General features: G+C 41.7%; 1 protein-coding gene across 2 annotated transcripts in view; it reads right to left on the bottom strand.

Moving 5' to 3' along the window:
* Nucleotides 1–16,776, bottom strand: part of LOC122553415 (protein phosphatase 1 regulatory subunit 37) — a 266,984-nt gene that overhangs the window by 234,849 nt on the left and 15,359 nt on the right. For both annotated transcript variants that reach the window (XM_043697155.2, XM_087989667.1), the window contains exon 3: nt 8,973–9,070. In XM_043697155.2, the coding sequence (XP_043553090.2) occupies nt 8,973–9,070 (98 nt within the window). The remainder of the gene's footprint in view (nt 1–8,972; nt 9,071–16,776) is intronic.

The raw sequence follows: 16,776 nt of genomic DNA, 5'->3' as shown, positions 1-16,776 counted from the left end.
GGTGAACATGCAGGGAACAGGAAGAGAAGACAGTGATAGATCATATTTGGACATTCACTGTCTCGATATTAATACTACAAAATAATTTGTCAGATTTTGGCTAATAGATTTGTGTTGAATTAAGTATACAAATGATTGCCCGCCCTAGACTCCTAAAAAGCCAAACTAACTCTGCCAATCTGGAACAATGTGGGGCTGTGATGAACTCATTCCTTAAACCTTTTATCTTGATACAGTGATGATGTATACTCAGGTCAAGTGTTTCCACGCTGGATCTTCAGCCCTACGTCCGTATCAGGTGTGAATGGCTGAAGTTGCTTGTGTTATGCAAGGATCATGGTGTGGAGAAGAGTGGAAGACAGGTTGAGAATATGTGCAATCTGATGTGACATTGAAGCAGCTATTGCTTTACTTATTCCCAATTGAGTAGCCTTTTCTTTCATCAGATTGTGCAAAATTTGGGCTATAGGGAGAGGATGAATAGGCTAAAGCTGTTTTCCCTGGAGCATCGGTGGCTGAGGGGTGACCTTATAGAGGTTTATAAAATCATGAGGGGCATGGAAAGGATAAATAGATAAAGAATTTTCCCTGGGGTGGGGGAGTCCAGAACTAGAGGGCATAGGTTTAGGGTGAGAGGGGAAAGACATAAAAGACACCTAAGGGGCAACTTTTTCATGCAGAAGGTGGTATGTCTATGGAATGAGCTGCAGAGGAAGTGGTGGAGGCTGGTACAATTGCAACATTTAAAAGGTATCTGGATGGGTATATGAATAGGAAGAGTTTGGAGGAATATGGGTGAGGTGCTAGCAGGTGAGACTAGATTGCATGGTCGGCATGGACAAGTTGAAGATGGAAATGTGTTGCTGGAAAAGCGCAGCAGGTCAGGCAGCATCTAGGGAACAGGAGAATCGACGTTTCGGGCATTAGCCCTTCTTCAGGAATGAGGAAAGTTGGTCCAGCAGGCTAAGATAAAAGATAGGGAGGAGGGACTTGGGGGAGGGGCGTCGGAAATGTGATAGGTGGAAAGAGGTCAAGGTGAGGGTGATAGGTCAGACTGGGGTGGGGGCGGAGAGGTCGGGAAGAAGATTGCAGGTTAGGAAGGCGGTGCTGAATTTGATGGATTTGACTGAGACAGGCTGGGGGGAGGGGAAATGAGGAAACTGGTGAAATCCGAGTTCATGCCTTGTGGTTGGAGGGTTCCTAGCCGGAAGATGAGGCGTTCTTCCTCCAACCGTCGTTTCGCTGTGGTCTGACGATGGAGGAGTCCAAAGACCTGCATATCCTTGGTGGAGTGGGAGGGGGAATTGAAATGTTGAGCTACAGGGTAGTTGGGTTGGTTGGTCCGGGTGTCCCAGAGGTGTTCTCTGAAACGCTCCGCAAGTAGGCGGCCTGTCTCCCCAATATAGAGGAGGCCACATCGGGTGCAAAGGATGCAATAGATGATATGTGTGGAGGTACAGGTGAATCTGTGGCGGATATGGAAGTTTCCTTTGGGGCCTTGGAGGGAGGTGAGGGGGGAGGTGTGGGCGCAAGTCTTGCACCTCCTGCGGTTGCAGGGGAAGGTGCCGGGAGTGGAGGTTGGGTTGGTGGGGGGTGTGGATCTGACGAGGGAGTCACAGAGGGAATGGTCTTTACAGAATGCTGATAGAGGAGGGGAGGGAAATATATCCTTGGTGGTGGGGTCCGTTTGGAGGTGGCGGAAATGACGGCGGATGATGCGCTGTACATGGAGGTTAGTGGGGTGGTAAGTGAGGACCAGTGGGGTTCTGTCCTGGTGGTGGTTGGAGGGGCGGGGTTCAAGGGCGGAGGATCGGGAAGTGGAAGAGATGGGGTGGAGGGCATCGTCGACCACGTCGGGGGGGGAAATTGCGGTCCTTGAAGAAGGAGGCCATCTGGGATGTGCGTTTTTGGAACTGGTCCTCCTGGGAGCAGATGCGGCGGAGTCGAAGGAATTGGGAGAATGGGATGGCGTTTTTACAGGGGGCAGGATGGGAGGAGGTGTAGTCCAGGTAGCTGTGGGAGTCGGTCGGTTTGTAGTAGACGTCCGTGTTGATTCGGTCGCCTGAGATAGAAATAGAAAGGTCGAGGAAGGGGAGGGAGGAATCTGAGACTGTCCAGGTGAATTTGAGGTCGGGGTGGAAGGTGTTGGTGAAGTGGATGATCTGTTCAACCTCCTCATGGGAGCACGAGGCGGCGCCGATACAGTCATCGATGTAGCAGAGGAAAAGGTGGGGGGTGGGGCCAGTGTAGTTGCGGAAGATGGATTGTTCCACATATCCTACGAAGACCAAAGGGTCTGTTTCCGTACTGCACATCTCTATGACTCTATGACTCTAATTTACCATTCTGATGAAGCAATGGGAAACATGTCATAAATCACATCTAAATTAGCAAGACTTCTCTGGATAACTATGCTACAGCACTCAAAAGGTAAAATCTTTTTTGTGTTCTGCAAGATTCTGTTTTGTCTTAGCCAAGTGAAGTCTTTATGAGCTCAAGGTGAATACCATGTGTATCAGATTTGTGTTAAGCATAATGATATGGATTTATTTTTCTTCCACAGGAAATGTGGATAACAAAGTCTTATGTTTCTGATTTTAATGTTATTTAGTTATTCCAGGTAACTCATGATGAAATCAACATTTACTCAGCATCATTATTAACTGTCAACTCAAAAAAAAAATCAAGGAAAAGACAACTTAACAGTCAAGCTGCAAGGATGAAGAAAACCATGGTGGAATAAACCAAACAAGGAAGCAACTTATATTGAATTCCACAGTGACTACTTCAACCCTGATTATCTCATTAAACAAGGTGTTAATACTTCTCTTCAATCTGCAATCTGTATAATTTCATTTGAAATACAGTCTCTCCCAGCAGCTTTACTGTTTCTCATTTCACTTATTACATTATCTACTATTTTTTATCTCCCCAAAGATCCCACTCTTTAACTACTTGTGCTTAGCCTGTTATTGCCTAGTTCCCTCATTAGCACTTCTAAGTTAATATTAATACAGTGTGAACATTTTTTGTTACACTGAGCAATGAATTGACAGACAGTGGAGCAAGAAAACTGCTATTGGCTTGAATGTTCTTTGAAATCTACCCACAGTTTATCAGGTTTTGTAAAGCGAATAAATAAAACTGCCTGGACCAGTTTTTGTTGGTAATAGGTGCATGATAGCCTGGCCATCCAATCAGATAGTTTGAGAAGTGACCTTTTTTCCTGCCAGGAGCTTCAAAAGATATGTCCCGAAATTAATATTTCAGAGCAAAATGTTATTTTTCTGCTGGCATTGATAAGCAAAACACAGTTCTGTGCATCATGGCATGAAAATATGTTTTAATTGGTTAGAATACTATGCATTTTCATGCTGCCAAATTAATCTTAATTCTTTTATTTGATTTTTCTTGCAGTAAGCATCAGTTTGGCCTACACCTGGGTCAGAAGTCAACGGGTTGGAGCACTAAAAGTCTATCTAAATTTCAAGTGATTGTTGCCGGAATTACTTTCTTTTAATTATAGGAGGATGCCTTACATTCACCTTGAATGTGTCCTCAAAAATGGGTCAGTACTTAAGCTGAATGCTAAGAAAAGGAAAGGGGTACACACTGGTGAAATCTTGAAAACTTAAAACTTATAGAAACCATTATTCCCTGCTTGGCATAGAAAACATCATGAACAAAGACCCACCTATTGCACATTATGGGGGATTAAATCTTATATTTTCTGAAGCTGTGTGTGACCATTTTGTGGATTCAAGCCTGAGAAGTCAAGGAGTAAATGATCCAACATGTCTCGGCACCAATACTCCATTGGTTCGGAGGTAAATCTGTGGAAGGTGGTTAAGATCAAAAGTGCTGAGCTCTTCCAACACATGTCATTCATGCGGTCAATAGAACAAAGAATATTTTGGAAGTGACAGGCATAAAGATGAACAGTCACCAGACTTGAAATGTCAGCTCTGCTTTCTTTCCACAGATGCTGCCAGACAGGCTGAATTTCTCCAGTAATGTCCATTTTTGATTTTGTTTCAGACCTCCAAAATCCACAGTTCTATTGTTTTATTATCTTGGATTAAGTAAGATCATGTTTTAACATAAAAATTCAGTCCTTATTTCTTCGCATTTAGTTTTTATTCTTTAGATCTTAGCTTATTGATAGTTTTATTTATTTATGCCTTTGGAGGAAAAGCACTTCATATTACAGGAAGGTGTTTATATCAAATTGGAAAGAAATGGTGCACAGTGACTTAGTGTTTAGCACTGCTGCCTCACAGCACCAGAGTCCCAGGTTCAATTCCAACCTCAGGTGACCATCTGTGTGGAGTTGGCACATTCTCCCCGTGTCTGCATGGGTTTCCTCCGGGTGCTCCGGTTTCCTCCCACAGTCCAAAGATGTGCGGGTCAGGTGAATTGGCCAGGCTAAAATTGCCCATAGTGTTAGGTGCATTAGTCAGAGGGAAATAGGTCTGGGTGGGTTACTCTTCAGAGGGTCAGTGTGGACTGGTTGGGCTGAAGGGCCTGTTCCCACGCTGTAGGGAATCTAATCTAATCTAATATGTTACTGAGGTGCACTGATTTTCTAGAAATCAAGGGAGGGAAGATTTAAATCAACTAATACAATTACAGACAGGAGAATGAATATGTTTACCAGTAGTGGAGGACCCAGAAAGGATGGATAGCAAATTTACAAAAATACTTTATTTTGAAGTGTAAAATGCTAAAATCATAAAAAGGTAATGCAATTAACTCTTTCATTCCAGCTCATGAGGACAGGGATGTATAAATTTAAGGGAAAAAATTAGTAGTTACTAGGTTATAGACCTTAAACCATTAAAAATACAAACAATCTAATGTTCCTAACTTGTCACTAATCTAAGGAATCTGAACTGAAATCAATTTAACCAATTTATATCAATCTCAGAGACGGCTGTCAATTGTAAAGTTATCAGCAAGCACTTAATATTGAATTATTGTGACACAATTGAACACCCTTTGTAACCTGCATTATTTATTTTGTCAATGATCCTTATTTAATTATTTGAATGCTGAATGCTTGATTATAATTGCTGTTAACTAATAATCTAATCCAAATCTAATAAATAATTGCTGGTTGATGATTTTCTGTCTAATTCATTATGATGGGTGGAAAGAGTTAATTCATTCTGTATAGCTCATGACAGGATGTTGACAGTATGGGTTGTAAAATTTATCAGATATAGTTGATGTAAAGCAGTTGAATGAACCAAATTTAGACACCATTAACTCCTAGGTATAAACTGAATGGTAAACCTAGATGGACCCTTGATGAGAATTTCAAATGGACTGGAATGGTTTGGAAGAAGGGAGTGGGGAGGATTCATTTGATACCCTTGATGAATGTTCTTGTCAGGGTGTTAACTCCGATGTCCTTGCAGGTCCTCACCAAAGTCTCTGCCTGCTTTTACAGATGAATATTAAAGAGATCAGGATGCTCAGCAAAAAAGAGTGAGTGGTTCTTTTTATGGGGAAGTGTGGGCTAAGGTCAGAAATGTTACAGAATGCAAAAGCAGGGAGTCTTGGTAAGGAATGGCATGCAGCTTTGAAGTTCAGCTCAGAGTCAAACATTACATTGACATTATACATGATTTGATAAGATTACATGTGTGACTAGGGAGAAGGTGTAATTGGGGATTAAGTGTTGACTTTCTGATTGGAGCTGTATTGTATCAGAATTGTATGAAGGCCAGAAAGGATCATTACAATCTGTGGTAGGTTCAAAAGCATTCATTCTAATCCAACTGTAAAGAGCACAAAAGGTTTTTTTTTTCAGATTTCCTACTCCCCTCAGTTCATGATTCCTGATGTGTTATTGTACTGAAGAATAGAACCACCATGGCAAGGATAAATTAGCCCATATTTGAGAATTGACAGATGCCTCTTTTCATGTCAGCATGCGCTTTATCAGTGGCAAATTTAGGCTACATGTTAACTGCAGACTGAAGACAGTCACTCTGTGGGATGAGTTTGCAACAGAATGAAAACTAGCCATTATTCCATTTGCAGAAAATGTTCAAAACTGTCAGCAAATCAGGTAGCATTTGTGGACTGAAATTAAGAAAACTGGGGGAACTTTTTGATCCATGAACTCTGTCCAAAGGCCACATTTGTATTCATGGCAGGAACTTCATTGTAATATCATGAATCCATACTAATTAACGGGTCATAACTCAAAACCTCAGAGAAGTCAGTAAGCAAATTGGAGGTTGACTCAAACCCTAAAATTATGCTGGGGTGGAGGGAGATTGCCGTCAATGTATAAACGACACCTAAGTTCCATCCCTTTATTTGTGTGTGTTTTTGCTAAAGGCAGAATCTCAGCTCATTTTCTGCTGATGCCTTATCCTAAAACTATCTTCTCTTGCAGTAATCCATCCACTGCCTTTCAGTCTCAGGGTCAAGTGAGCAAAGAGAGAGGCCACTAGCTTACCCCACTAGCTGAGACCAAACACATGTGGTTGATATTATTCTGAACTGCATGCTAGCCACCTAGCCAACTGAGCTCACCAGTCCCTTCCTATACCCATCACTACAAAAAATAAAGTCAAAACAGTGATGTTAGTATCATAGTGCTCCTGATTATTTTTTTCTCAATAAGTATTAACCCACTTTTACAGGAATCATCGACTTAATTATCAACTACCTTCTCTTTGAGACCATTTCACGTATTGAGTATTGAGTCAACCATGTCTCAGTTCATAATAATCTCAACTTTGGCGCTGAAGATTCTGATTTAGATTAGATTAGATTCCCTACAGTGTGGAAAGAGGCCCTTCGGTCCAACAAGTCCAACTAACCCTCCGAAGAGTAACCCACCCAGACCCATTTCCCTCTGACTAATGCACCTAACACTATGAGCAATTTAGAACGGCCAATTCATCTGGCCTGCACATCTTTGGACTGTGGAAGGAAATCGGGGCACCCGGAGGAAACCCGCGCTGACATGGAGAGAATGTGCAAACTCCACACAGACAGTCGCCCAAGGCGGGAATTGAACTGGGTCTCTGGCACTGTGAGGCAGCAGTGCTAACCACTGAGCCAACATGCTGCCCCAAGTGTAACACCAGGATTTCAAGTGTAACACCAGGACTTGAGCACAAAAATCAAAGCTGATGTTATCGTGGAATACTGACAGAATCTATCAGAGATTCTGTCTTTCAGGTAAGATATTGAACTATGGTCCATCTTTTTCATCAGTTAGACATAAAATATCCCAATGCATTATTTTGAAGAAGCAAGATATTTGCGTCTTAGACAATGTTTGTTCTTCAACCAAAATCACGAAACAGATTCTCGCAATACTGTTTATGGAAGCTTGCTGTGAGCAAACTGACTGCTGCATTTTGAATATACACACTTCAAAAGTATTTTATGTGCTATAAAACATTTTGGGATATCCCCAAAATGTCCAATACTTGAGTTGTGAAAGGTGACATATAAATGTTTGTTTTTTTTCTTTAAGGCTGCTATAAAGATTGGTGCCAGTTCCATTCTCTGTATAGCCTTCTGCTCTCTAAGCTTTAAAATATTTGCCAATCAATGTAGGGCTACTTGAGCTATTATTGACGACATAATTGTCAGTGGATTATACACCGATTTAACATAAGCCAACTTTACAAGAAACATAAACTGAGCAAGTCACTTTCTGAACTCTCATGCTGCAAGTGCAGTGTCCAAAGGTACCAGGAGCAAGAAAATTGGTGGTAAAAATAGTTAAAAATAGCTCCAATTTATTTCACAATATCCAGTTTTTAAAAAATCTGTTTTACAGTGATAGCAAAGAAATATAACTTCATAACTGGTTTCATGAATTTCAGGAAATAAAATTAAAATATGCATGGGCAATGGCATACTTTTTAAAATCACAGGAAGCCCAATCACATTACACCATTTTAATGAGGAGGCAGGCAAATTGCAGAAGTTGAGCAGAATCTTGGCTTTATCAGTTGTCTCATTCACTTGCTCAAAAGGTGGTGAGACAAACAAGCTGACACTTCAGAGAATGTTCCAGGATATCTTCTTCCAATCACTTTAGAGGGCAGCAGTGTGTCCTCCTCCAAGGACAAATTCCCATGGTTAGAAGTTCCATTCAGCAGGAACTGCCAACCAATATGACGGTGGCATTTCTCTCAGTCTACAGCATGACAGGGGAGGCCATAGCAGAAGAATAGCCAAGATTGTGAAGACCAAGTTCACTTGTAGGAGGTATGTGTGATTTCTGATGTTTTGGAATCTGGGGGACAGGAGCCATTGGGATTAAGGACAAGGATATGGTCTTCAACAGCCACCCCTCTCCCCTCTGTCCAGTCCCACAGTTATACAAAGTTAGTGCAGAGTGAGAGAGCCCTCTGTCACCCTGGCAGGCAAATTGTACTGGGTTGCCGGTCACATATGTCACCGTTCTCCCACCTGGAGCCAAAATAATTACAACCCAGGCAGAATTAGGCCCTTAAATAACTCTTAAGTGTCATGAATTAACCATTTAAGGGCCTCAATTGTGAGTGGCAAGGAAATGTGCCCACCCAGAACATAATTCCAGTGGAGGGGGAGACTAGTGTTCCACCTAATCAAGTGAGCTTTCCACAACAAGACCCAACATCTCAGGGACTGGAAGATTCCGTATGTCACATAGATTAGTATGGTAAAAACAGAGGAGACGACCTGGGGGTTTCTGTGAGAGAGAGACTCACTAAGATTCTTGTAGAGATAGGAGGAAAACTTCTTCGTATGCTACTTCTATGGTACTTTCTCCCCACCCCCACCCTCTCTCATTTATCTCTCCAACCTGGATGTTCCCTGTCTCTATTCCTGATGAAGGGCTTTTGCCCGAAAAGTCGAGTTTCCTGCTCCTCACATGCTGCCTGGCCTGCTGTGCTTTTCCAGCACCACTTTAATCTAGACATAGATTAGTATATCTGAACAAAGTTTACCTGCAGTTGTGTCAGCAATTTGTGAATAGGCTGTACACCAAGTTTCTCACAGCTTAATTTGTAGGATGCAATGATCTCATCCACTGTAAAACTGCCAGCTGCAACACAGAATAAATTGGATTAACAATTTGGTCATTCTTTAGTTAAAACTCATGCTAGACAAATAATGTAACAAGTTGACATCAGTACTGTAAAATCTTTGGTTTGATGTCAACTAAAGTACTTGCACTGTACTCTTCCTAGTTTTGTATTGTAGCAGCCAACATCAATGTAATTGTCCAGCTCATCTTAATTAAAATTACTTCCAACCTGGAAGCACCTATTTACACTGCTTGAGTTGAACTGTTGTTCTACTGCTCCGGACAAAACTCTATGTACCATCATGCACCAAGTTCCTCTCTAATCATGTTGATCAGTGCAGAATCAACTCCAAATGAGTCAACACAGGGGATTTAAATCGATTCTAGGTAAGTTTTAAAAGCAGTTCTATTGACCATACCTTCCTCAAAGCACATTTGGAAATTTTAGTTTCATGCTACACTGGAGATGTACTGCTCCATGTGAATACTACCTCTATGAAATTTAATTTTGCTTCTTTGAACTTGCAAGACAGTTTTAGCATTGAGAATTGGAATCTTTACAGCAACAGTAAAATTGCAACATAATTTGTCATTCCCCTGACAAACAAGTATACAGTTTTGGATACTGTTGGGGGGACGAGTTTCCATGGGCATGCATTGGGGTGCAGGTTTCTGGCACAGAATCTGTCTCTGTTGCACAGAAGGGAAAGAGGAGAGTATTAGTCACTGGGGACTCAATAGTTAGAGGGTCAGATAGAATGAAAGAAATTCATGGTTGGCGTGTTGCCTTCCAGGTGCCATGGTCTGTGATGTCTCGGATCGTGTTTTTGGGATCCTGAAGTGAGACGGTGACCAGCCCCAAGTCGTGGTCCACATAGGTACCAACGACATTGGTAGAAAGAGGGATAGGGATGTAAGGCAGGATTTCAGGGAGCTAGGGTGGAAGCTAAGAGCTAGAACAAACAGAGTTGTTATCTCCGGTTTGTTACCCGTGCCATGTGATAGTGAGGCGAGGAACAGGGAGCGATGTCAGCTGAACACGTCGCTGCAGGGATGGTGCAGGAGGGAGGGTTTCAGGTATATGGACAATTGGGGCTCATTCTGGGGAAGGTATGACCTCTACAAACAGGCCAGTCTTCACTTGAACAAGAGGGATACTGGATGGGAAATTTGCTAGTGCTATTCAGACAGATTTAAAATAGCTCAGCAGGGGGATTGGAACCTGTGGTGTAGTTCCAGTGCACAGAAGGATGTGAGTAGGGAAGACAGGGACAGGATTGCACTGTGACAGGAGTTTGCTGGCAGACAGCAAGCTGGTTTGAAGTGTATCTACTTCAATGCCAGGAGTATGCGGGATAAGGTAAGTGAGCTTGCAGCATGGATAAATACCTGGGACTTCGATATTGTGGCCATTTCGGAGACATGGATGGAGCAGGGTCAGGAATGGATGTGCAGGTTTCAGGGTTTAGACCTTTCATTAAGATCAGGGAAGGTGGTAAAAGGGGGAAGGTGTGGCTTTGTTAGTCAAGGACTGCATAATGGTGGCTGAAAGAACGTTTGATGAGGGCTTGTCTACTGAGGTGGTATGGGCTGAAGTTAGAAACAGGAGGAGAGGTCACACCGCTAGGAGTTTTTTTAATAGGCCTCCACAAAGTTCCAGGCATGTGGAGGAGAGGATTGGCAAAACGATTCTGGGCAGGAGTGAAAGGAACAGGGTCATCATTATGCGAGTCTTTAACTTCCCCAAAATTGACTAGAAATTATATAACTCTAGCACCTTTTGTCCAATGTGTGCAGGAGGGTTTCCTGACACAGTATGTTGAAGGGCCGACAAGAGGGGAGGCCACACTGGATCTGGTACATGGTAATGAACCAAGCCAGGTGTTTGATTTATTGGTAGGTGAGCACTTTGGAGAGAGTGACCACAATTCGGTTACATTTACTTTAGCGATGGAAAGAGATAGGTACATGCCACAAGTCTAGAGTTACAGATGGGGGAAGGGCAATTATAATGCGATTAGGCAAGACTTCGGAGGCATAGAATGAGGTAGCAAAATGCAGGGCATGGGGACAATTGAAATGTGGAACTGGTTTTAGGAACAGATATTGCGTGTCCTTGATAGGCATGTCCCTGTCAGGCAGGGAGTAAGTGATAAGGTAAGGGAACATTGGTTTACTAAAGAAATTGTATCTCTTGTTAAGCAGAAGAGGGGGGCTTATGTGAAGTTGAGACGAGATGGTTCAGATGAGGTGAAGGAGAATTACAGATTAGCTAGGAAGAATTTAAAGAGACAGTTAAGAAGAGCAAGAAGGGGACATGAGCAGTCTTTAGCAGATAGAATAAAGGAGAACCCTAAAGCTTTCAATAGATATGTGAGAAATAAAAGGATGACGAGAGTAGGAATAGGGCCAGTCAAAGACAGTAGTGGGAAGTTGTGTGTGGACCCTGTGGAGATCAGAGAGGGGCTAAACAAATATTTCTCATCTGTTTTCACTCAGGAAAAGGAGAATATTGCAGAGGAGAAGAATGAGATACAGGCAATTTGACTTGAAAGGATTGATGTTAGTAAGGAACAGGTGTTAGCAATTCTAGAAGATGTGGAAGTAGATAAGTTCCTTGGTTGGATAGGATTTATCCAAGGATTCTCTGGGAAGCTAGGGAGGAGATGGTGGAGCCTTTGGCCTTGATTTTTGAGTCATCATTATTTTCAGGTTTTGTACCAGAGGACTGGAGGATTGCAAATGTTGTGCCCTTGTTCAAGAAGGGTAGTAGAGATGACCCAGGTAATTATAAACCAGTGAGCCTTACATCTGTTGTAGGAAAAGTTTTGGAAAGGATAATAAGAGATTGGATTTATAATCATCTAGCAAGCAACAATTTGATTGGAGAGAGTTAACATGGTTTCATCAAGGGCAGGTCGTGTCTCACAAACCTCATTGAGTTTTTTGATAAGGTGACCAAGCATGTGGATGAGGGTAGGGCAGTTAACATGGTGTACATGGACTTTGATAAGGTTCCACATGGTAGGCATTTGGAGAAAATGCAGAGGCATGGGATTAAGGGTGATTTAACAGTTTGGATTAGAAACTGGCTTTCTGTAAGAAGGCAGCGAGTGGTGGTTGATGGAAAATATTCAGCCTGGAGTCTAGTTACTAGTGGTGTGCCACAAGGATCGGTTTTGGGTCCACTGCTGTTTGTCATTTTTATAAATGACTTGGACGGAGGAAAGGGTGGATGGGTTAGTAAGTTTGCAGATGACACTAAAGTTGGTGGATTAGTGGACAGTGTGGAAGAATGTTACAGATTGCAGGGGGACTTGGATAAACTGCAGAATTGGGCTGTGAGGTGTCAAATGGAGTTCAATGCAGATAAATGTGAGGTGATTCACTTTGGGAAGAATAACAGGAAGGCAGAGTACTGGGTCAATGGAAAGACTCTTGATAGTGTGAATGAGCAGACGGACCTTGGTGTCCATGTACACAGATTCCTGAAAGTTGCCACCCAGGTTGACAGTGCTGTTAAAGAAGGCATACGGTGTGTTAGGTTTTATCGGTAGAGGGATTGAGTTCCAGAGCCATGATGTCATGCTGCAACTGTATAAAATGCTAGTGCGGCCTCACTTGGAATATTGTGTACAATTCTGGTTACCCCATTACAGGAAGGATGTGGAAGCATTGGAAAAGGTGCAGAGGAGATTTACCAGGATGTTACTGGGTCCTGAAGAAGGGCTTATGCCCGAAACGTCGATTCTCCTGTTCCCTGGATGCTGCCTGACCTGCTGCGCTTTTCCAGCAACACATTTTCAGCTCTGATCTCCAGCATCTGCAGATCTCATTTTCTCCTCTGGAGGGAAGGTCTTATGAGGAAAGGCTGAGTGACATGGGTCTGTTCTCATTGGATAGAAGAAGGGGGATTTAATAGAGACATACAAGATGATCAGAGGATTAGATGGGGTGGACAGTGAGAGTCTCTTTCTAAGGATGATGAGGGGGCATTGCTGCAAATTGAGGGTGACAGATTTAAGACAGATGTCAGAGGCAGGCTCTTTACTCAGAGAGTGATAAAGGTGTGGAATGTTCTGCCTGCCAATGTAGTTGTGGGCGGCACGGTGGCACAGTGGTTAGCACTGCTGCCTCACAGCGCCAGAGATCCGGGTTCAATTCCCGACTCAGGCGACTGACTGTGTGGAGTTTGCACGTTCTCCCCGTGTCTGCGTGGGTTTCCTCCGGGTGCTCCGGTTTCCTCCCACAGTTCTAAAGATGTGCAGGGTCAGGTGAATTGGCCATGCTAAATTGCCCGTAGTGTTAGGTAAGGGGTAAATGTCGGGGTATGGGTGGGTTGCGCTTCGGCGGGTCGGTGTGGACTTGTTGGGCCGAAGGGCCTGTTTCCACACTGTAAGTGATCTAATCTTAACACAGCCACATTAGGGGCATTTAAACAGTCCTTGTAGAAGCATATGGATAATGATGGGATAGTGTACGGGGATGAGCTTGTATTAGTTCACAGGTCGGCGCAATTTCGAGGGCTGAAGGGCCTGGTCTGCGCTGTATTTTTCTATGTTCTAAATGCAACATTAACAGTTTGTGTAAACAGCTGGAAAGCCTCAATATATCAAAAACATAAGTTGCTCAGAAACTGTGCAGGTCTGGCAGCATCTGTGGAAATAAATTAGAGTTATCATTTTGGGTGCAGTAACCCTTCTTCAGAAAATGCTTGTATTTATGCAGAACATGGGGTGGGGAGAGTAAACGATAGGTGGAAACAAAGCCCAAACAGAGAGAAACACAGTGGGACAAAGGAGTGGGTAAAAGTCAGTCTGGGGGAATGAGTAGCTGTTAATGGGGTCTGTTAGTAGCTGTCAATGGGTTGTGTGTGGTAGCAGCCCAAGTGATGACAAGGCATAGAATGAGGAGGTTATGCTAAATAAAGGGGAGAAGGCGTCTCAAGCCCCACAATTTATGAATTCAATTTTAAGTCCAGAAGGCTGTTGAGTTCCCAAACAGAAAATGAGGTGTTAGATAAAGCTTCCCAGCAATTATTTTCCCAGTAATTTCTGTTTTGTTTCTGATTTCCAGCATCTGCAGTTCTTTTTTTTTAATTCAATACATTGGTTTGCAGCCTGGCTCACCCCCAAGAAATGAGCTAGAATAACTTATAGTTGACATTCTTTTGGTAGTAGGATCAGTAATTTGCAGGGCTGATAATGCCTACCAGTAAAACTACAAGTGAAGACTTCAAATTAGGTGATAAAGAAAGGAATACAAAATTAGCACAATTATCAGGTGGCCGAAGTACCTCTATGTTATGAACATTTCCAAAGCATCACATGCAACAGTGTTATATTAGAGTAGCTGAGATAATCAAATTCCATTTCTCATTAGTTTCTGTAAAGTCTAACATTGTTTTGAAGGTCACATTACCTAAGTCTGTTCATTTCACCATGATGGTGAATGCATATGAAAAGTAAAACTTAAAAAGAAAGACAATTCTAAGTTTTTCTAACTTAATGACAATTTAATGCATGTTGAGGATAAAATATATATTCTGCTCAAAGCAAGCAATAAAAGAGCAGCAAAGTTGCATGATACATTACATTGTACATATTAACAATTTCTATTGATTTCAGTAGGAAAGAAAAGGTATTGTGAATCTCTGCTGTAGCAGATTACCTCAACAAACTAATTAGTCCATTACTTTCATAACATACCCTGATTATATTGTTACGTTAACAATCCTATCAAGGGGAGCTAAAGTAAACCCCAGCATTGGAGTAATTCCTTTCATTACAGTACATTACACACTCACAAGGGGACCACAACCTTAATTATACATTTAATTTAGAAATACATTTTATGAGAAAACTGAGATACACCATGCAAATGGAATGATTTGGTTGGAAGTTCCCTTTAGTCCATAAACATGAGTCTCTTTCTTTTCTTTAATAATTCATGAGTGTTGCTGTATGGGAACAGCTGCAAAACAGGAATGTTATCTTCTCATCTTTCTTAAGGAACTTCTGAGTCAGTATTTAAAGAAAGTTAGAAAAATGGAACTTGGTTCAATGTTCAGCCAACATTCAGTAATAGTGTAATTTTGTGCAATTTGGGAGTCAAGCATTTTTCCCTTATGATGCCATGGTAAACGTTCCATTACATAGCATAAAATCATCTTGTAAAATAATTGTGCGCTAAGCTCCAATGGTCTTATAACAAAGATAGACTTATAACTAAAATTATATAATGAGGATGGGAGTAATTGGGAATACTTTAATTTAGAAATTAATTTACAAATATGCATATTTATCAATTAGTACACTGAGTTTTGATTTAATTGTACTGAATTAATAAATTAATAAATGCCCAGATTTATAGGTGAATAAATTAAGCAAATTGGTTTCTGATTAATTTTCTAAATTATTTAATCTCTAAACTATTTAATGCTGGCTATGAAATTGTTTTATACACCATGAAACCATAAGACTTTTGAAATCAAAGTTGTTCAGCCTTATATTATGGGTTTCTAGATCTCAAATCCCTGAGTGCACATTGCTACAAATTGCACAGAATGGAACACCATCACTGCTGATCATGGACTAGGAGGAATGCTCATGCTGGAGGATGTTTCTTTTTAATTCCACAGAGTTTCCACATCAACATTCCGTGGTCAGGTACAGCATGGCATTGATTCAGAATGAAAATTGCTATACAAGTTGTGTAAAGCTGCTGTAATTCTTCAGAAGAATGTCACTTACCATGTCAAATTGGTTAGCCTTATGGAAGTTATGTCGTAGACTCATAGAGTTGTACAGCATGGAACCAGACTCTTTGGTCCAACTAATCTATGCAAACCATATTCCAAAACTAAACTAGTCCCACTTGCTTGTGTTTGTCCTGTATCCCACCAAACCCTTCCTTTACATGAACTTATCCAAATGTCTTGTAAATGTCGTAATTGTATTCGCATCCACCACTTCCTCCAACAGTCCATTCCACATATAAACCACTCTGTGTATAGGAAGTTGCCCCACATTTTAAAAAAAAAATTCTCCTTTCACATTAAAAAATGGTCCCTAGTTTTGAATTCCCCGGCCCTACGGAAAAGACCCTTGCTATACACCTTACTTATTGCCTCCGTTATTCTGACATTGCTAACTTAGTGCCTGTTTTCAGGGCAACTTTGTGCTATCTTCCATATGAATTTAAGATCAGACAAACTCAGGGTCCTCTGAGAGGTTATCCAGTCCATAACCAAAATCCTAAAAGGAAGGGAAATTCCAGATTTGATCAAGAGTTTATGAAGAATTAGCTCATATGATCCAAGAGGTATAAGACAATGGCCAGAAAAAAAGAGAAGAGCTAGGCCAGAAGTCAGCAGTGGTGGCAATCAATCATTGATGAGTATTATCGTCCACCTAGGAAATTCCGTGTCATTGGTTTTATGGGTCCTTGTGTGGCTGACGAGATCAATGCTAGAGCTGCATCACATATTTGGAAGATGATTTCCAGGAGATTGACTTAGGCCATAGCCTTGATGTCACTGGCATTCCTTTTTCTAGTTCCTTTTCAGTTACTCCTCCTGCCAAGGGGTGTTCCTCTAAGTAGATGCCTTGTGCAGGACATGTTTTTACATGGGAATGCTATTTGAACGTCAGCAAATACATGGTCTTTGACAGAAGGCAGATCCAATAATGTTCTTCATGGAAGGAAACTACCATCCTTACTTG

Source organism: Chiloscyllium plagiosum, unplaced genomic scaffold, assembly GCF_037043375.1.
Source record: "Chiloscyllium plagiosum isolate Xiang-an unplaced genomic scaffold, Cpla_swu_hap1 HiC_scaffold_8, whole genome shotgun sequence".
Taxonomy (NCBI): domain Eukaryota; kingdom Metazoa; phylum Chordata; class Chondrichthyes; order Orectolobiformes; family Hemiscylliidae; genus Chiloscyllium; species Chiloscyllium plagiosum.
This window is presented reverse-complemented; position numbering and strand designations above follow the sequence as displayed.